Below are 22717 nucleotides of genomic sequence, written 5' to 3'. Positions count from 1 at the left end.
ATCATCTCTTTGGAAAATCGGCAGTGTCTGCTACAACTGAGCAGTTGAATATGTCTTATGATCCATCAGTTCTGCTCCTGCACATTTAACCTACTCAGATGCTTACACATGGGCACCAAGAGACACATTCAAGTATGTTCATAGCAGCATTATTTATAATAGCCAAAACTGGAAACTAAAATGGCTGTCAAGAATAGAATTAATGAATAAATTGTGATATATTCATATAATGAAATACTCTACAGGGATGAAAAAAATGAACTACAGCTATACACAAAACATGAGTGACCCATACTTCTGAATACAAGGAGAGACACATATTAGATGGATGGATAGATAGATAGACAGACAAACAGACAGATAGGTAGTGGATAATTTGATTTCCCTTTATAAAGCTTTCAAAAACAGATAAACTAATCTGTGATATTAGAAGTTAAGGTAGAAGCTACCTTTGGGGAGGAGGGAGAGTATGGAGTATGGAGGTGGCTTTGAAAGAGCTGGCAAAGTTTCATTTTTTGACCTGAGTGGTATTTCCACAGGGGTTTGCTTTATGGTATCCCATTAACATTGCATATTTATGCTGTGTGAACTTTCTGTTCATGTGCTATGCTTCAATGAAAAATTAAATAAGGAAAAAAGGAAAGAAAAATATGTAGCTGTGGGTGGGACATAACGGGAAAGAACCCCAAAAAAGGGGGTTCAAACGACAGACTATCATCTATGAGAGTGGTGTTCCTTGAAAGTTTGTAAACTGAATTTTTGAAGCTCTTGGGGACCATCCAAGTGCTTTACAAGGTCTTTGGGGAGGAAGGAGGAGAAAATGATAAATCCAAATTAAAATATTCATGTGTTGCAGTTTGATGCAAAGTACATCTGTGTGGCCTTCCAAGATTACTTTATGCTTTCATCGATGGTCCTAATGCTGTATTTAGGACATCTTCTAATGGTCATGTAATTTCTAATGGTAGATCACTCAGTACTCATCGCTCTCCCAGCACTGTTCATACTGATTCTAACTGCCTGTTTATTTTTCTCTCTACTGTCAACAAATAATTACTGTAGGCCAGAGACTCTGTCAAAATTTTTGAGGGCTCTACCCTCTGTACCTAACACTGTGCTTGGCATGTAACATGCACTTAATGACTACCTACTCAACATGTAAATGAAAATTTAATTAATTAATTAAAATGATATCTTTCACAGCACCTTGCAAATTAATAGGATTAGCGGGGCATTCAGCTTTGAACTTCTCAGGTAATAAAGTTCTCACAGCCTGCAAGTTCTGCCTCCAATATTCCTGAACTGCCGGTGCCTATCCAACTATCCATCAGGGTCCCTTTGAAGCTGCATTTAGTTGAAACGTAAATTTAAACTTATTGTTAAATAAATATCATGTACAAATTATTTGTCAATGGACATATTACCAAAGGTCTTAGCATGAGAGCGGTTGTTCCTTTGGATACTGTTTTATTCCATTTAGAACTGAGGACACTCATGAAAAACATCAGGTCAGGAGAAACAAATGTGGATCTACTCTCAAATTCCTTGCTTTTTTATTATTTGCAAATAACATTCCTTTCTCACTTACCCAAACACAGAAGCAGTTTTTTTTTTTTTTTTAATTGGCTGCTAGACCTTCCTTCACAATCACAGAGGTAACAATGATCTTAGCACTTTAAATATATATATTGCAACATGGAAGAAGATGGGAGAAAATTAACTTAAAGAAACTTGTTGGGCACACCTCTCTAAAAAGTTTTAATAACAAAGGACATTGTAAAATCTCAAAATCTTGCAGAAGAAGAAATTAAAATTCCATACCTCAGTCACTGCTATGGAAAAGCTGAAGCTGGGAAGTGTGGTGAGTACTACACACATCACCATAACAGGTCTCCTAGCAAAGGAGAAAAAATAAGCAAAAGCAATAATGTACAAGATCAACAGTTCCTGTTAACATGTTGCCAATTTTGCAGTTCCTGTTTCATTCATCTATAGTTTTTCTAAGAAGTGACTGCTTCCCCATTTCCATTTCCCAAATGTTTGAGTGTGGCAAAGGGGAACACACACACACAAACCAGGATGCTTTTCTAGAAAAAAAGGTGTGAGAGATTTCTAGTCAATGAGCAAACTGCCTACTGCTAAGAGCATCACAGTGCAGGAAAAATGACACTCAATAATTTCATAATTCATTCACCAGAATCCTGCCCAAGAATTCAGGCTCTGGCAACAAACTGCAAAAAACGAACAGCATGACTTTCTCAAGTGACACCAGACCCTATGTTGTAAAATTGATTTCTCAAAAAATACACTCAGAGACGACACAGTATTGGATACTTCAAGCTGACTTAAAGTGAAAACACCTGGATTGTTTTTCACTTGAACCAACGTTTTTAAAAAATCAAATACACAAAAAGATCACATAATTTTTCAAAATGTTTTTTGGACCACTTCTTAAGCCTTGCATGATCATGGAATCAAATACTTATTGTGATACAATATGCAATGTTCTATGCAATATTCTATTTCATGAGAGAATTAAAATGTATATTTAGCATCACTAATTTATGCGAAGATAAAATGTACTCAGTTTTTCTATAATGAGTTATTTACCTCCTCTTTCCTTAAATACATACTAAACTAATTACATTTATAGGATTGTATGTGTTTAAGTACAAAAAGTGTTGGAGTCTTTCAAATGTGACTTAGAATTTCTCCTTGGTCCAGCCACGTCTCCCTCCATCCCAGCCCCATCTTAGATGTTCTAGCGATAGATACTAGATGGGGGTGGGATAGCCACTCTGTCATAGCCAGACCCAGTACGACCTGCTCAAACCAGAGGTATGATGAAATTTTAAATGGGATCGAGGTTCCCACAGTGCTCAGCTCTCTGAGACTGGCTAGGGTATTCATAGAGTCCTCTTCCCACTTGATCTCTAAAAGATGAGTGCCCCCAGGGGTTATTCCTGAACTTCTTCTTTGTATTATCTCCCTCAATTATCTCAGCCACTCCCATGGCTTTAAATACCAACCACTTGCCCATGACTCCCAAATATATTATAATATATACATACTAGCCTCCATCTTGAGCTCTGGGCATGTACATGCAACTGTCTACATGGCACCTCCACTTGGGTGTCTAATTGGCAACTCAGACTTAACATGCCTGGCAAAGAACCCACGTTCTTCTCCATACCTGTTCCAATCATCCTGAAATCTTGTCTGATTGACTGCCAACATACATTTCAAATCATCCTCTGATAACACCCTGGTTCATTCACAAGCATCTCTCATCTGCAGTATTTCGTAACCGGTTTCCTGTTAGTGCCTCTTCTTGCCTAGCGATATTTTCTCCCTAAAGCGAAATGCTGGGAGGACTGGAGTAGGGGAGTTATTGTTCAATGCGTACAGACTCTCAGGTCTGCACGATGAAGAGGGTTCTGTGGGTGGATGGTGGCGATGGTACCACACCCATGTGAATGTACAAAAGGCCAATGCTCTGTGCACTTAAAAATGGATAAGATGGCAAATTTTATGTATATTTTACCACAAAATACACTCTGTGTATTTTAGAGATTTTAAAAAATCTTCACTGATAGATAAACAAGTTTATACTGTATAGCACAGGAACTGTATTCAATATCTTGTAGTAACTTATGGTGAAAGAGAATATGAAATGAATATATGTATGTTCCTGTATGACAGAAGCATTGTGCTGTACACCAGAAATTGACACAACATTGTAAATCGACTATACTTCAACAAAAATATATATTTAAAAAAATAAAATAAAGCAACTACTTGAACACACACACACACACAAAATCTCCAATGGATGAGTAATGTAATTAGAATAAAATTGAACCCTATGGCCATCGCCTACATGTTCTAAATGATGTGGTTTTTCTTATTTCTCCTACTCTCTTCACTTTCTTCTGCCTCTTCCCTGACACCTACTTAGCCCCAGCCATACGACCCTCTGGTTATTCAGGGATCACACCAAGCTTGCCCCACCTTCAAGTCTTACACTGGCTATTCCTTTTTGCCCCGGAGTCTCTACTCCTAGACTTCCCATGTCTGGCTTCCTTTGTCATATATGTGTATATATACATATGGTTGGTTTTTTGCAGCCTTATGACTACCTGAAACTCTGCCGATTATTTCTTTTCTTATTTATTTGTTTGTCACACTCTTTGCCTATAAGCAAGATAAGTTCCAAGGGAGCAGGTGCCTTATCTGAGTTGTTTACTACTTTATCTCTAGCGTTTAGAACAGTGTTTCCAACCTTTTTTGTACAGTAAACTTCCTGAGAATCTGGTAAACCCTATGAAAGCCTCTCAGAATACAATTTTTTAAATGCATAATAGACACAGACTTACAAAACAAAGCAATTATGTTGAAATACAGTTATCCACGTCCTTGTAACATTTTGATATGGTAATATATACACCTATCTAAGAACACATTGTTTTCTTATTTTCTTTGGGGTGCTCAAGATCGAGTGGAAACTTTAGTCGCTCATAACTTCAAGATAGTGAAGATCACAAACCATATTCTGAAGTATCTGCAACAGTTGTAATGCGATATGAAAAAAATCTACGTAATAAATTTACAGATCCTGCTCTGCAACTGTGGTTTTTAGCAACGTTCATAACAGAAAGAAATGCTACTTTCAATTAGAGGTTAGTGAAAATAGAGATGTAACTTGTTTCTCATCCAAGTTCAAGAACCCCATAATGCTGGAGAATGCCAACACACAGCACACATAGCAAGAATTCAATAAATACTAAATGAATGAGTGGAATAGTTAATAAGTGAATGCCAATCCAAATCTGTGTTTTATTTAGTCAGAAATACTGCTAATCTGTATTTGAAAATCTTGATTTACTGCTAACACATGTTCATAATTTGTTAAGAGTGTTATGGGTTGAACTGTGTCCTCCCAAAAAGATATGGTAAAGTCCCAACCCCCGGACCTCAGAATGTTACCTTTTTTGGAAATGGGGTTTTTACAGAGGTTATAAGTTTACAATGAGGTCATTAGGGCAGGTCCTGCCCCAATAAGACCAGTGTCCTTATAAAAAAGGAAAATTTGGAGACAGGTATGTACAGAAGGAAGATTACATGAAGACACACAGGAAGATGTCATGTGAAGATGAAGGCAGAAATCAGGGTGATGCATTTATAAGCCAAGCATTGCCAAAGATTGCCAGCAAACCATCAGAGGCTAGGAGGGAGGCCTGGAACCCCTCACAGCCTCACAGCCCTCAGAAGAAACCAAACCTGCCAACAACTTAATCTCGAACTTCTAGCTTCCAGAATGGGTAGACAGTACATTTCTGTTGTTTAAACTACCCACTCAGAAGTCCTCTGTTATGTCAGTCTTAGCAAATGAACAGATTTTGCTATAGGGAAGTGAGATACTGCTGTAACAAATACCAAAAAATGTGGAAGTGGTTCTGGAATTGGGTAATGGAAAGAGTCTGGAAGAGTCCAAAGGTACACGATAGAAAAAGGCTGGGTCTCTCAGAAGAGACTATTAGCAGAAACATGGAAGTTAAAGGAGAGTCTGGTGAGAGGTCAGAAGGAAAAGGGGAGAGCTAGGAAAGAGTAAAAAAAATAAACTATTGGGGGGAGGGTATAGCTTAGTGATAGAGCACATGCTTAGCCTGTACAAGGTCCTCGGTTCAATCCCCAGTACCTCCTCCTCCAAAAATAAATAAACCTAATTACCCCCCCACCATCCTGCCAAAATTTTAAAAAATTTAAATAATACAATAATAAATAAATATTTTAATAAAATAAACAATCCTAATTACTTCCCCCCAAAATGAGAACAAAAAAATTAATAAATTGAATTTTTTTAAAATCTCTATCATCCTAGAAGATACAAATATTGTTATGAACAGAAAGTTGGTAGAAATATGAATGTTAAAAGTGCTTCTGGTGATGTCTCAGGCAGAAATGAAGACCATGTTATTGGAAACTGGAGGAAAGGTGATCCTTTTTATAAAGTGGAAGCAAACTTGGCTGAAAGGTGTTTTGTTGGGTAGAAAGTAGAACTTGTAAGCAATGAACTTAGATGCTTCGCTGAGGAGATTTCTAAGCAAAATGTCAAAGGCTCTGCCTGGTTTCTCCTTGATGACTACAGTAAAAGGCAAGAGACACACTGAAGAGGGAACTGTTAAGCAAAAAGGGGTCAGAACTTGAAGATTCAGAAAAATTCTCAGCCTATTCTGCAGAAAAAAAAAAAAAGCAGAAAAAATGAGAGGGCATGTTCTGGAGAGAACTCTAAGGGTGTGGCTTGTGAATCCATTCAACCACCTCAGCAGAAATACTGACAGCTTGCACTGAAGGGGGATGGGGTGAAACGAAGGAAGACTTCCGGGATACAACAGGCAGGAAACAGGCTAATAGAAGCTATCTGGCTGCTAAATGTACTATCCTTCAAGAAAAGGAAGAATGACTTGATGGTGCTTCAGATGCAAGAGAAGCTGCCACGGCCACCAGGGTCTCCCTTCTCAGATCCAGAGGGTGGGGCTGCTTCCCTTGGCCAACTGGGTGGAGCCCCCACCCTGATGACCCCAGAGAACAGAGTGTTCAGGCACAGAGGTTTATTCTCAAGCCTTAACATTTAATGAAATTTGTCCTGCCAGGTCTTGGATTTGCCTGGGACCCATGACTTCTTTCTTCCTTCCAATTTCTCCACTTTGGAATGGGAACGTCTATCCTATGCCAGTCCCACCATTCTATTCTGGAAGCAAGTAACTTGTTGCCTGGTTTTACAGGTATACAGGTGGGGAGGAATTTTGCCCCAAGATGAACTATATCCCAACCATTACCTATAATTGATGTGGATGGTTTAGACGATGAGTTTGGGGACTCTGAGTTAGTCATGTTAGGAGAGATTTTGGACTTAAGGTTGATGCTGGAATGATCAAAAGTTTTGGAGATGCTGGGATGGAGTGAATCTATCTTGCATATGGGAAGAATATGAATTTGGGTTCAGGGGCAGAAAGCTGACTGTTTTGGGTTCAGTTATGTTCCCTGAAAGAGACATGTTGACGTCCCAACACTCACTACCTCAGAATGTGCCTATACCTGGAAATTGGATATTTACTGAGGTAATAAGTTAATATGAATTCATCAGGGTGGACTCTAATGTAACATGACTGGTGTCCTTATAAGGAAGGAAATTTTGAAGAACCGTTGCCTACCTTTAAGGCTCCCCACAATCTGGTCTTAACTCTCCAATAATAACGCTCCCACTTCCTGCACTAGCCCTAGTGAGCGTATACTCTGTGCCAAGCACTGTGGGAAACCATTTCACAGACATTACACGAACCCCACAATGGTGCTGGCTGAGTCGGGGATCATCCTATTTTACAGATGGAGAAACTCATGAGGAAGTTTTCATTGATTTGCCCCACAGGTCCTACAGACAGAAGGTGAAAGATGAGTTCTAGCCCAGGTCTTTCTAACTCCAAAACTCACACTCCGACCCGCTCTGCAACACTGCCCAGCTGAGCTCTCTCTACTCCCTCGTTTCTCAGCAAGTTGGTCTTCTCCCGCCCCTTAAAGAATTCATAGTTGTTCTTAACATCAAATCATTACTCATAGTCCTCACCCGCTATGGACCGTCTTCCCACTCCAATCTTTTCAAGCTCAGCTCAAATCCAGCTGTCCTTGTGAGACTTTCTCTGACTACTCCAAAGCACAGTGTTCTCTTAGGAAACCCGAGTCCACACACCCCGTGTATGGAACACCTGCTAAGTATGTGAGCAGATGGGGCGGGATAAGGAAGGAAGGAGGATGAATCCAAAAGGGCACCTTCCCTACTGTCAGTACTGTTTATTTTTGTTTTTGTTTTTTAGCATTTTTAGACTGATTTCTTTCACTGTGTAAGCATTAAATCTTTTTTTTTACATTTTTTATTGATTTATAATCATTTTACAATGTTGTGTCAAATTCCAGTGTAGAGCACAATTTTTCAGTTACACATGAACATATATATATTCATTGTCACATTTTTTTGTGTATGAGCTACCATAAGATCCTATTGTCAATACTAAGTTTTAATGACTCTCTTCTCTGGGCTAATGAAGAACTTGTGATGGGTCATATAATATTTACTGATTTAAGGTATATTGTTTTATACTACTTTCTAAGTTTTTTCATGCATAACTGTGCAGTCTCCACAGTAGACCACAAGCTTCCTGAAAAGGGAGAAAAAATAGGCAGGTCTTCCCCCACAGTAGCCTGGGAACAATGCTGGTGGGAATGAAGACTCTGTGTAAGGAGGTAGTTTGGAAAAGTAAATAGAGGTCAGACAGTGGATGGTCGCAATGCCAGGTTAAGTCCTAGGATATGGTGACTGGTATACCTGATGTCTGCATGTGGTACTCAGTAAATGTGTCCTAAAAGAGGAACTGAGTGAATGAGAAGTGGAAACTGAGAGGAAATTCATTGCTGTTCGAAAAAAACTCTGAGAGTGACCTACTAGATTACTTCAACCTGGAGGATTTCTAGTGAAACTGTGCCATTTAACACATTTAGTAACTCTTGGGAGATGAGGAAGTCAGATGACACAAAATCAAATGGGACATGTAGCATTTTGAATGACACAATTAGGATTTGGAAGACTGAAATTTATTAGAAAGCTTGGCTAAAACCAATATATAGGCAGACCTTGTTTTACTGCACTTTGCAATAAATTGAAGGTTTGTGCTATCAGTGAGACCACACTCAGATATTAATAAGCCAGCCAGCCTCCCAAGGAGCTGTCCAAAAGAGTAAAAGGTCCAGAAATCATAGGACAAGAATAATTGATGGAGGGGGGTTGGTATAGCTCAGTGGTAGAGTTCATGCTTGGCATACACAAGGTCCTGGGTTCAACACCTCCGTTAGAGAAAAAAAAAAAAAGAGTAACTGATGGACACTGGAAAAGAGAAGACTTAACAGACTGGGATGCCGTGTGGCTGAGATGGCAGAGCAGCGCAGCTATCTTCAAATATTCAAAAAGCTTTAATATAGATACAGTGAGTTCAGTGAGGAAGTCATCCCTGGAGACACAACTTTGGGAGTCATCATCATATAAGTGACAGTTTATATTACAAGAGCCAAAGAGAGTGCTTGAAAAGCAATAAAAAGGGGAAATCAAGGAGCGATAGGTAAAGCTTCTGGTCATGGCCAAATTCACTGGCATATAAAGGCGGGCAGATAAGATGAAGTCTACAAAGAAGACAGAAAGGAAGCTACATGGGGGCAGATTTTACTTGAATATAGGAGATAAGGAAGCCTATTCTCATAATTAGAGACACAGGAAGTCATGAATTCCCTTTAAAATCAGAAGCAGACTATCTGTATTGTGAGAAACAGTGTCATAGGTGAACTCTAAGGTGCCTTCCAGCTCGAGGATTCTGTGGTATAATGTCAACACTGAATTCTACAAGCAAGGGGAAGAATAGATTTCTACAGGTGGAACTGGCATGCAGACAACTTCTTTCAAGAACATTATTACTCTGTCAGCAAGGACAGGGAGGGAATGAGGGAGACAGAAGAAGCAAAAGTCAAGGACATAAGCTTGTGAAGGTTGCCTGAGTCCCAGCCTGTTCATCAAATACTCTTCATGCTTCCTTGACCAACAGCTGTCAGAACAAGTGATCTGACATCGGATCTGAACAGGTGAGAAGTTGGGGAACCATGCCAGACACTCAAGCGTATGGTGGCCCTGGAAATGAGTGCCTATCTGGGGCGAGGAAAACAGCCATGGAGTGCAAGGTGCCAATGAAATAGAGATGAAAGAGGAGGAACTAATGGAATCTGGTGACTTACTGCATATGCTGGGAGAAGAAAGCAAAAGTGAGTACACTCATGCTGATTGACTAGAGATGGTGGGACAAGAATAGAAAGCCTGAGGTCAAGTACGAGAAACTGGTATCTTCTGAATGTTTCTGCAGATGACAGACACGCTGAGAGAAATGGCAGTGCTCTGGGAAGAAGTAACTGTTAAGCACCAACGCTGACTCAGCCACGACCTTCTCAGAGGTGCTGGGAAGAGCGAGCTCTGTCTTCTCAGGTTAACCCATCACTTGTGTATGCTGCTGTGGAACAGGAAGGTGCTCAGACCCTGGACACCCTGGCGTTGGTCTTTGCTCCACTACTCACCGGCTGTGTGGTCTTTGAACCTCTGGGCCCCAATTTCCTCATTTGTAAAATGGACACTGTAAGTGTTCGTATTCGTAAAGGTCAGAGAATTAACTAAAATAATACAGGCAGTGTGTTTACAACTATTCTTGGTATATAGTCATCGTTCAATAAATATTTGCTCTTATTTTACTACGATGACAACTATATTACTGCTATTACTGCTACTACTGCTGCTGCCACTGTTACTACTACTACCACCATTACTGCTATTACTATTACTACCACCAGTACTATTACTACTACTAATACTACCACGATTACTGCTACCACTATTACTACCATCACCACCACTACCACTATTACTATTACTACCACTACTACTGCTGCTGATGCAGCTGCTGTCCCTGCTGCTGCTACTACTGCCCCCTAAAACAAATCAACAGCAAACCTTGAGGAATATGTTAAGCATTTAAACAAGGTAAAAATGTTCCAAAATGTTGGAGTCTTTCTAACTTGGCGCTGCCCACAATTCTGACATGTCATGATCTAAAGTAATTATTCTCTGAAAGATGAGCGAATCCCTGAACAATAACCCTAGCTCCCACAGCAGTCTGGGAATCCCCACAAGTCCTCCAGGATGATTCTTCCCCAAGGTACCCTCCCCGTGGAAATCTGCCCCAGTTTCAGGCTGGATTTGTAGCTCAATGGTATCCCAGGCAAGGATTCCACTTATTTACTGGGATATACCATATAATGTGGATATAAATAGCTTTCCTTCATTCCTCAAACCATTTCCCTAGTCTATTATGAATTATGACAGGCATCCCCATAAAGGAACAATCATTCTGAAAGAATGAGGAAGTGTTCAGCAAGAGCACAGGAAAGAGCACTGGATTAAAGCTCAGACTCTAATGTTGATTTAGTGTGTGTGTCTTAAGCTCTCTGACACTGCTTCCTCCCTTATAAAATGGGAATTATGTGCACTCGGTCATCTTCACAACCCTGGTGGGCAGGTCAAGTGAGAAAATGAAACATAAAACCACTATGCATTTTTGCAAAATGCTTTGCAAGATATCCGTGAGATCACTTCACTCACCCTCATTATTCTCAAAGGATAAAAGAGACCTACAGCATTCTCTGATCGCATGGAGTATCACTTATATAATTTTTTCAGTTTTATCATTTTTATCATCATTTCTACTACTTCTCAGAGTCACTCTGGGGATTAAAACAGATCATATTTTCAATGGAAATACTAAATTCAGCCTGAGGTAATAACACTGATACCCACTGAGTCCTCACTCTGCCTGGCACTGTGCTTGAAACTTTATATGCATAATCTTATACAGCTTCTTAAAACAGTCCATGAAGAACCTAGGTTGTCCCTGTTTTGCTCATGAGAAAACTAAACTTCAAAGAATTTAAATAACTCACACATGGTGTCACAGTCAGTGTCGAAGGAGGGATTTGAATTCAGGCCTGCACCTCTCGGCTGTCCTGCCAGGGCACATGCTTCACTGGTTCTCGAATACCAGCCTCCTAGGGCCCATGACGCCAGTGTGGACATACAGAGAGGTTCTCAGATGGGCTTATCAACAGTTCATCTGTGAGTGCTAAGGATCTATGAAATTTACCCAAGTATTCTTCAAAAATAATTCATACTTTCAACCCCTACTTTTTATAGTAGCAATTACTTTCGCATCATCTTCATCTAGCAATCAGGTTATAGGACATACACCACATACATTAAAATATCCTATACACAACTTTGGGGATCATGTATCATATTCAAATAGACATCTTTGGGGAAAATGCATCCTATTGACACGGTAGGAGTTGCATTTTTCTTGAAACACACATAGTATTCAAAATTAGAAAGAATAAAGGAAAAGGTAAACAAAATAGAAGAAACGGCACAGAATCAGACCCCCCTGGGCTCACAAATCCCAGCTCCACTGCTTACAAGCTTTATCACCTGACAAAGTTAACCATTCTTCAAGTTCTATTTCTTTATCTATAAAATGAGAACACTAGCACATACCTCACTGGGTTGGCATAAAGTTTAACAGCACAGAATGCATAAAGTTCCCAGAATAGCACCCAGGAACAATTTCTTCTAGGCCAGTGAGAGATAACAATATGATAGTGTTGATGAATAAGGCCATAAGGGAACAGTTTCACAGTCTCACTGAAATTACAGATAACCTGTTATCTATCTAAAACTATTCAGAGCGCTCATGGCTGGCCACACCCACAAACAGAAACAAAAGATTGATTGGAAGACTATCTCCCAAAAGAAATCACTGAAAGATGCATTTGTTGTGACAGCCCAAGATACCTTAGCAAAAGAAGAGCAGCTGGGCCAGATGAACCAAAACAAAACAAACAAACAGACAAACAACACACACAGTAGGGAGGAGAAGTGAAAAACTACTCTCTTCCATACTTTCAACTGCTCCCATAGAAGCGGTTTAGGGTAGGAGTTACAAGTACCAATTATGGAATCAGATAGGCCTAGGTCCGAAGTACAGCCCTTTCACTCACTGGCCAGCTGACCAGGTAAGTTTCTTAACCTCTCTAATCATCAGTTTCCTCTTGGGAATAATAATGATAAACTCATAAAAAATACATACTTCACCAGGTGGTATGGAGTTAAATGAAACTCATATATAAATTTTATAGTACGTAATCAGGGATCAGTAAAGGGACAATTGTAGCTTAATAATAATACACGGTTAACAATGAGTGATATGGGAAGGTTTACTGCCTGAATGATATTCAGACCTATGGTCCTAGGGATTCGAGCCAATATAAAAAATGATGAAAAAGCACCTTCCTGGGCTGGTATAGCCAGCCTCCCCTTGGTTTACTCCTGTAGTCATGTGGACCTTTCCCCCAGTTTCTCAAAACTCTTCAGCCTGGCCAGGAGTCTTGGACAGTCCAAGCAACTCCTAGTAGGTGTGAGGGATGAAGGGCTCACTCAGCTCCAGTCCCAACCCTGAGCTGATCCTGAGGCTTTGGGTCAAGAATTGGAAAACCCATAAACCCCAGTAATGAAAGCAATGCCAACCACATGGTCATTTCCAGAAACCCCACAGGAGCTGGGCCCTCAGGGAACTGAAAGTCCCCAGGCCAGGCTGGGGAGCCACATCCGGTAGCAGGACCTAAGAGCACTTCCTGAGTGCCACACTTCAGCCTTCCCCGGCTGCACCCTCCAACAGTATTTCTCGCTATATTGCTGTATCTATCATTTTTACATTTCTGCCCTGACTTGGGTTAAAATTCCCGGCTCCTCATTTTTCACAGGTGCTCTATGCTATTCAACTTTAAAGATCAGTATGAAAGAAAAATTTAACTCATCAAAGAAAACCAAAGAAATCCCAGACAATAAGAACCAGATCTGAAGATTTAAAAGGAAAAATATATAAGGATAAGAGTCATTTATTCTCAACACCTTTACATGGATCAATACAGTCATTAGCTAAACTGTTAGTTCAATCCATATTAAATCTTGATTTATGTAAAATATTTCTGTATTATTATTGAAGTACTTACCCTCCCCCCAACCAGGTTAACAGAATTTACCAACATAGCAAAGCGTTATTTTTTTAAATCTAAGAAAGGAACCAGTTTTCTTAAAAATCTCAATTGGTGAATGGTCACAGGACACAGAGCTACAAAATAATGCAATGTAAACATTTTAACATAGACATTGCTTTCAGTTTTACATAAAAGAAAAATTCTGTATTATAATCTTGCAATTGTGATTTCTGCAGATAAACTGATAACTTTGTGCAATTTAGTATACAGAGGAATTATTACAGCAGTTACTACTCAGGGCATCATTGATTCATGCTACCTCTTATGAACACAGGTAATTTGTGATTATCAGTCAGTAAAAGTGACCCTATTAAAAATATGGAAGATACCATAATATGAATGCATTTATAGAAATAGTGTATTACTCCGAATTCACCTCACATTATGTACAGTTGTGCTGTGCTCACATCCTTACAGAGAGTACATGAGAAAATCTCTTTGAAAGCATCCATGGAGTTCTGTAAGAAATCTACTTACCATCCTATGATTTTTTGGTAAAGATGACGTTTCTTGAACAAGAGAACTTTCACGGGAATCCATATCAAGACAGTCATTAAGGCTACATAAGCAATCGAACAGGAAACAATCAGCCAATAATGTGTTCTGTCCCGTGTATCCCTTGTGTTTTGATCAGCAGAGGCAAACTGTTCCATCATCACGAGCATGGGGATGGAAAAGGCAGCAAACTCAAGCAGCTCAAAAACCAGGAACTTGACTAGTTTTCCAGAAGCCATCCTGGGGAAGGGCATGCACCTGGGGATCAAATGGTTCCCCTCTGACAGTGAGCAGCATATGGACACACAGATACGGAGCTGGGATCAAGTTCCTTGTACTCGAATCACTAACCAGTGACTTTTTATTCTTTTATTGACCCTCATATGGTTCAATGATCTTCCAGCTTAACAACCAAGGTCTCTTAAAGAAACAGAGCCACAGTGGAAGTACCACTTAATGTGTTTGCACATCCATTATTAGAAGTCAACTGAACTTCACAACACGCTTGGGAGCATTGGTAAAAGTGAGTCTTTTAATGTAGTTTTTATTGCTAATCCAAAAAAAAATGTAATAGAACCATTGGAATAATATAATTTTACAGTTAAAGGAGAGGAAGAGACATGATCCAATCCCCTATTTTTATATCTAAGCTAATTCAGACAAAGAGAAGTACCTAAAACCGGAGTCTTTTATCTTGGAGAAGGACCCCTCAGTTTTCTTCAAAGTGCTTGAAAAGGGAGTTTGGATTCATTTTGCCAACTTCCTAACCAGGCTTCTTCCTGGTGCTTGAAATATTTATTTGTTCTTGCACATTAATTGCTGTGCAACACAGATTAACGTTATTTTTATTTTGCTGGTCAGTAAACTAACATGGCGATGTGCAGCCTGTTATCAGGATCAGCACATTAAGAGTCATCTATACCCAGTCCAAAAGCGTATCTAATATTTAAAAGACAGCAATATCCCATGAATATCCTTCCTTTGAAAACCACTTTGGAGCACCTGCGATGAGCATTCTGCTGGGTGTTGGGGTGCAACAATGAAGGGGCGACAGAAGGTTCCTGCCCTGAAAATGCTCACTGTCCGTGGAGGAAACAAACCTGTGAACAGAAAATAACTGAGGTCAGAACCATAGCCTAAATGAGATGGTAACACTCAGAACTTCCTCTTTGGGCTGTGGGAAGGATAGGGGTAATGAGGAGAGATGCTGGGGCATCAGTGACATTTCAGGCGGAAAAAAAGAAGCAAGGAGGGTGGAGTAGTGGTGAGAGTCTGGTGTGGCAGCACATAGAGGAAAGTGATGCTGGAAAAATTGGCTAGGTCAGAACGACCACATCCCATGAAGGATTTGGCGGGTGTGTGTGTGTATTTAAAAAGGTGTTTTCTTTTTTTCTTTTTTTTAATTGAAGTATAGTTGATGTACAATGTTGTGTTAGTTTCCGGTTTACAGCATGGTGATTCAGTTTTATACATATATATATATATGTATATACATAGATATTCCTTTTCATAATCTTTTTCATGATAGATTATTACAAGATATTGAATACAGTTCCCTGTGCTATACAGTATAAACCTACTGTTTATCTATTCTATATATAGTAGTTTGTATCTGCAAATCCCGAACTCCCAATTTATCCCTGCCATCACCACCATTCGCCCCTGGTAACCATATTTTGTTTTCTATGTCTGTGAGTCTGTTCCTATTTTGTAAATAAGTTCACTTGTGTCATTTTTTTAGACTTCACATATGAGTGATATCTTATGATATCTGTCTTTCTCTTTCTGGCTTACTTCACTTAGAATGACAACCTTAGGTCCATCCATGTGGCTACAAATGGCATTATTTCATTCTTTTTTTATGGCTGAGTCGTATTTTGTTTTATGCATATACATACCACAACTTCCATCCAGTCATCTGTCAATGGACATAGAGGTTGCTTCCACACCTTGGCTATTGTAAATAGTGCTGCTATGAACATTGGGATACAGTATCTTTTTGAATTAGAGTTTCCTCCAGATATATGCCCAGGAGTGGGATTGCTGGATCATATGATAACTCTATTTTCAGTTTTTTAAGGAATCTACATATTGTTTTCCACAGTGGCTGCACCAAATTACATTCCCACCAACAGTGTAGGAGGTTCCTGAAAACATGTTTTCTGAACAGAGGAGTCACTTGACCATTTGCAAAAAGACAAAGTGCTGGTGTGAAGGCCAGGCAGTGGTGTTAACTGAGAGGCAGGGAAGCCACCTGGGAGCCACAGAGGAGGCTGAACTGGAGGTGAGAGCCTCACTGGATCAGATGGTGCAGGAGTGATGGGAGACCCCTGCATCCACCCTGACTCCTCCCCTTCCTACCTACCTGCCTTTTCAGATGGCTCTCCTGTGCCGGGTGTCTGACTGATGCAAGCCAGTATTTCTCTCAGCTCCTCTCTCCCAAGGCCCTTTGCAGAAAGAAGGGGCCCCGTGGCCGTCTGGCTCTCCAGATGCACCTAGAATCCTAGGGATGGCTCTGAGGATTATCACCTCCCACCCTCCCGTGGCAGGATAATTAGCCATTTCCTTGAGCTGTCTAGTTACTCTATCTGAACTTGAATTTCAAATCCACTGCGGTGGAGCAGAAGTCCTCTCAAATGAAAGAAGAGACTTGGAAGAAGGGTGGCAAGAATATGAAAGGCTTGGCAGAAAACCATCTGAGCAGTGGTTCTGTTGCCAACTATTTGTAGTATCATCTAATTGACATCAATTCTCCTTATCATCCCTGAGCAAAATTTCTATTTAAATGATATTAGAGACGTATCAGATTTCAGCCTCCAACGCTCAGACCTGAGTCATCTGGCACTACAGTGCATTATAATTTCTTTCACAAATTTTGTGTATTAATAGGGATTGTGACCTGAGCATTTGAAGACAGTGGTTGAATAAAAACAGCCTGGCTCTCAGGGAAAGGGACTCTTGCTGAGTCTATAATTCCATTTTAAATGCTCAACTTTTATTTCCATGTATGGAAATTTAAAACTGACACTCACTTTATATTTCTCACCTATAATCTTCCTCTGGTTCCCAATCTCTTTTCACTTTTACCTTCAAAGATAACACGAAGCGTGTAAGCATTCATGTGATGTTCCCTGCTGTTCTCCACCACCTGGAACGCTGGGGTAACTGGCTGTGCTTTCTTTGAGCAGGAGGGAGGTGATGCCTGTAATCCTCTGCCCATAATGAGCGCAACTCCATGTAAAGGAAAGAGTCACCGTGTTAACCTTGTTCATTGAATGCTTACTGTGCAGATCACGGTAGAGACATGGTCCTATTGGCTGCCTTCTAGGGACACAACACAGACATACAGGTCAGACCTGAGAACGTGTCCAGAGTGAGCAGGACAGGTCAGGGCTGGGAAGGGCTACCGTGTCCACAGTCCTCCATCCCCCTCCTCCAGCCACATCTGGACAAACAGGCACTGGGCCACAGGACGTCCAGCCATCTAGTATGGTCTGGCATAACCTGGGCCAACCACTTCTTCACCCTCAGGAATTTGAAGTAAGAAATACGGGGGAGACTTTGATAAGTGGAATTCAAAGAGGCCATGATTTTGAGTCAGGATCAGAGTGACTCAAACTGTGCTAGAACTACCCCTGGCATGTTGTTGAACTCCGTAATGATTGAGTGAACACCCGAATGAGGGAAGAATGAATGAATGAACGAACAAATGGAAGCCAAATAGTGAGGGGACAGAAGAATGAGCAGACCAAGGGGGCCAATCCAGAGAGTGAGGCAATGGAACAGATCAACAGATGGACGCCCACCAAGAAAGACCAGTCCCCAGCTCACCTGTATTCTTACAAAACGAGGTCTTTGTCCCTGGAGACCAAAAGGGCTTGGGGATAAGACAAAGGAATACGTTTTAGAGCAGAGGCCAAATATCATACAAAAACATTTATGTACTGGATGATTCGGAGAAGAGGATTAAAAAAAAATCAAAGTACAGTTGATCAGAGAGATGATCTTCTCAGAAAAGGTGAATTTGGGCCTGTGCTTTTTATTGACTCAAAACAGTATCTATATATTGTTACAGCAGTCTTCTCTGTGTAATTACATTTGAAAAATAGTTCTAAGAATTTTCATGATGCAGTGAGTTGGGGAGAGTGGTGGGAGAGAGAAGCACTGGATTTTTGTTGTAAAATATCGTAGTTGTAGATTTAAATTTAAGTTAAAAATTCAGAAAGGTACTCATCAAACTGTTAACAGCGTTATCCCCGGGGAATGGGTGCGGTGAGGTGCAGGAGTTTTCATGGGTTTTAAAAAATTAATATTGGCATAGTTGGAATATTTCACAAGCATAAAAATTAGAAGATAATTTTAGACTAATAAAAGTCAATGAAACAAAGAGGTTCCAGCTTAATAAAAACTTTGTTGCTCTGTTTAAAAAAAAAAAAAATCTTTCCTCCATGAATTTCTGTTCCCTCACTTCCAAACAGAAACCAAAGCCACCTAGCGCCTCAGTGGCTGTACTGAAGAGCAGGGAGATGGCCAGAGGCAAGCAGGAGACGGGGATGCCCTGAGGGACCGTCTTCTAGCTGGGCAGTTGGGGTTGAGGGTGAATGTCTTCTCCTGATCTCACAGGAGAGTGCGAAGAAGAAGGCCTTCCCCCTTCAGCCCCAGATTAAGGGTTTTCTCCCCTGAAGCCTTTCCTTGGCTCCTTCTCCGAGGGAGGAGCAAGAATCTCCTCCTTCATGTGAAACACCTTTTGAATCCTCCCTGTGGTGCCTGCAGACTGGGGTCTCCTGTAAAACCACAAGCTCCTTGAAAGCAGAGACCATCTTTGTACCATCACTTCTCAGCACAGTGCTGGGCACATAATAGGCCCTTAATATACACGCGGGGCAGGAATGAATAAACAGGTGAAGGGTAAGAGAAGTGGCCGGTGGCAGGAGGAATGCGCCAGGCTGTGGTTAACTTGTCTTTCATTCCACGGGAATGCGGTCTCTTACACTGACCTCTCAGAAGGAGAAATCGTGTACCACCTGTCCCAGTACAATCTGTGCACTCGGCCCATGGGTTTCAATTTCCTTGCACGGTCCCAATTGCAGCCACAATGTCTCCTTCCTCCAGAGCCATGGTTCCAAGGACAAAGCGCCTTGGCTATTGCAGAGTTTCTTAATCTCACAATGCATTTTATGCCTCCTGCAAGCATTTACAATGACTTTACAGATTTCAGTGCTACAGTATCTTCCCCGAACTTTTCCGACCCATGTGCCCTCAAGAATGCGTATTCCATAATGGATTTGAACCACTAATGAAGGAGGCTGGAGAGGACGGTCTGGTATTTGTCTAGCCCAAGGCATAGCCTTCAATTATTTCAGGGTCCTCAGCCCTTCCAAAATATCATTTGTCTAAACTTTCCATAACAGATTGGGACACAGGGAAGGTTCCTTCATGAGAGACAGAGCAACTAGTTAGCTTGCCAAAGATGAAGAATGACATTATGCCCACATTCATCTCCTGGGAGGAAATAATGCCAGATCTCTGACTCAAAGATGAAGACAAAGGGATTGAGAGATGGTTTAGAATCACCTACCCTTCAGCTGGGAGCAATTTATGCCAATCCTGAGTCTTTCCCATCTAAGTCCCCTGACGAGTCTGCCATGCAACTGCACTGCCAGTAATTAGAAGGACAGGGAGGGAGACATTTTCAAACCATCCACATTCTTTACTTGGATCTGTCCAAGACTGATTCGAAGAACTCTGCCCCTGAGTCTGCTTTTTAATGCTGGGTTTAACAACTTCCTGGTAGGAAACAGATTTGGTTTTCTGAAGCTGGGTCTGTGGTGGAAAGACTGAGTCTTGTGGTTAGAATTCACTTCCATGTAGGAGTGCTGATGCAGTGTTTTTTATTTTAGTAAGCAGAAGATATCACACTGTCCAGGGTAACACCTGTTCTCCACACTTCCAACTGTCATTTCCTTCCTGCAGGCAGGAAGTCAAAAATTGAAAGTCTCTTAAATTGTTAGTAAGATCATTTGGTATCTCAAGGTTTGTTCATTGTTTTCAGTGTTTTATTCTGTGAAACAAAATGTACAAACTTCCAGGAATGTTCTGGCATATCCGTGGTTTGTTTCCTGTGATCGTGTGCTGTTGATGTGCAAAAAGGCAGGAGCTGGTGGCAATGAAACTGCTCTCGGGATCAAGCTGGATCTAAGGAGAGCACACGGAAGAGGCAAAAGCGTGTCCCTGCATCTAATTTGCTAATTATTTATAATTTCCAAAGAGTATTTCCAAAATACATTCCTGATGCTCATGAGAAGATGTCATCAAATAAACCACCTGAAGTGAACTCAGATTATGTCACCATCTGATATATGTCCCTTCTTACCACTGTTATCCTGTCAGAGTCCAAACTGCACGAAATTTATATTATAGGAAAAGGATTAGTTTCATCTCTCTGGCTATTTATAAATAAGCAACTTTGTAAGAGCAAAGATGATAGCATATCCACTGTTGTACCCTTTTATTATCCAGTATTTATCTAGTGACTCTATTCTTGAAATTAACAAAATGTATGGAATGTCCTCACTGTTTAAAAATAATGGTGCTCACAAGGGGAAATATATACAAGATCATGGTGGAAAAGAATATGAAAATGAATATATGTATATTCATGTATGACTGAAAAATTGTGCTGTACACCAGAAATTGATGCAACATTGTAAACTGAATATAACTTAGTTTAAAAAATGGTGCTCTCTTGTAATATGTTTTTCTATTATATTTGTCCAGATCTCAGACAGGAATGAAGGAAGGAAGGAAGGAAGCAAGGAAGGAAGAAAGGAAGAAAGAGAGGGAAAATTAAAACTTCCCACTCCACTATATAATCATCACACAAATTGTGTAGTGGTATACAAATGGGAGCTAAGAATCAGAAATTTAAAGAAAACAGGAAATTACTTCATTCTTTACAATTGCTCAGGTTTTATTTTTTAAGGGATTACAATAATCTAGTTGGTCTTTCAGTATTCCAAAGTGACAAATTTAAGCAAAGAAATAAAATCCATCTAAGTGTAGATATAGCCCTAATTAATAAGTGTATTTTCAACCCAAAGTTCACCAGAATGATTTAACCCGAATTTCCCAACTCTTCACAGTTAAGTACATGATGATAACTTGGCAGCTGTCCAACTGTTCCTTACTTAAGATAAAATAACTTGAAAACAATGCTAGTGGACATACCCATATCCTCACAAAGTATACAGAAATGATAATTATCCAATTATTTTGGTTAACGTAGCTTGACCAAATCTCCAAGCGATTTGCCTAAATGTAGTGTTCCCTAAGTACACTGCACGATGTAGATTTGTTTGGGTTTGTTTTGATCACAGTTTTTAAGTGGACATTTTTAAAGATATAGTGGGTTTGGGAATCTTCTGATCTAAATTACCACTTAGACTTTAAGGTACATGATTAATACATCATCTTGTGCTATGTACATTTGGCCCATTTAGTCTGATAAAACAGTTAATGAAATAAATCAGCTTATCTCATCTCTATCAAAAGACCCCCACTGGCTTCCCATCTCATTTAGGGTAAAAGCCCAAGGCTTTATCAGAATTTTCAAGGCCTTATCACCCACCACATTTCTCTCTCAAAATTTTAACCAATTTTGATCTCTGTTATATACGCATGCTTGGTACATAGTAAGAACTCAATCATTATTCAGTGAATGAGTAAGTGATGGAATGAATTCACAAGTGAACTGAGTGGACTCTCTAGGCTACTATGCTAATGAAGGGATACAAAGATGACCAAGACATGCTCTCTGCCCTTACAAGCTTGCTACCTGGTTGAAGAGACAGACATAGCTGTAAATAATTTCAATACAAGTGCAATGAGAGATGTATGTTCAAGTCATCATGGGTGCAAAGAGGAGAGGTACATGGTCAACCTAGAGGTTCAGGTTAAGTTTCCTGAATAAAAGCAGGAACATTCTCTAGCTCAATAAACTGGTTTAGCTAGAGAAATACAATACTCTTCCAAGGTCTTAATAGAATATACTTTTAAATTTCCCCCAAGGTGGGACATCAGCAAGATGGTGGAATGAGAAGTCCCCAGCCCTAGTCTCCCAACGGAAACACCAATTTAGCAACTCTCCATGGACAAGAACGCCTTTGTGAGAATTCCAGAACCCAGTGAAGAGGTTCAGTACCCTGGCAGAGCGTGAAAACTGAGAAAAATCACATGAGAAAGGATAAGAAGAAGAGTTTCATTTTGCATTGCCCGTCCCCCCGGCCAGCACAGCACAGCACAGCAACAAGAAGGATCCCTCTTGGTCCATGATGTCTCTAGTGGAGAAAAGAGAGACGAAGGTGTGTATCTTTCCCGGCATCCAGGGCACTGCCTAGGAGGCCCACTTCTGGGTGTATATATCCAAAAAAAAAAAAAAAAAGAAATCACTATCTCAAAGAAATACTTGCCCTTCTGC

The 22717-nt window shown here is 40.3% G+C and overlaps 1 protein-coding gene across 1 annotated transcript in view; it reads right to left on the bottom strand.

Moving 5' to 3' along the window:
• The window catches only part of TMEM236 (transmembrane protein 236), a 39424-nt gene extending 18910 nt beyond the window's left edge, over positions 1-20514 (bottom strand). The window contains exons 1-3 of the mRNA XM_074358335.1: positions 18073-20514; positions 14224-15341; positions 1822-1894 (exon numbers count right to left, since the gene is read on the bottom strand). Of these exons, the coding sequence (XP_074214436.1) occupies positions 1822-1894; positions 14224-14495 (345 nt within the window). The 5' untranslated portion in view covers positions 14496-15341; positions 18073-20514. The remainder of the gene's footprint in view (positions 1-1821; positions 1895-14223; positions 15342-18072) is intronic.
• Positions 20515-22717: the final 2203 nt, after the last annotated feature.

Source organism: Camelus bactrianus, chromosome 35 (assembly GCF_048773025.1).
Source record: "Camelus bactrianus isolate YW-2024 breed Bactrian camel chromosome 35, ASM4877302v1, whole genome shotgun sequence".
NCBI classification, from domain to species: domain Eukaryota; kingdom Metazoa; phylum Chordata; class Mammalia; order Artiodactyla; family Camelidae; genus Camelus; species Camelus bactrianus.
Note: the sequence above shows the minus strand (reverse complement) of the source record. Positions and strands in the feature narration are given on the sequence as shown.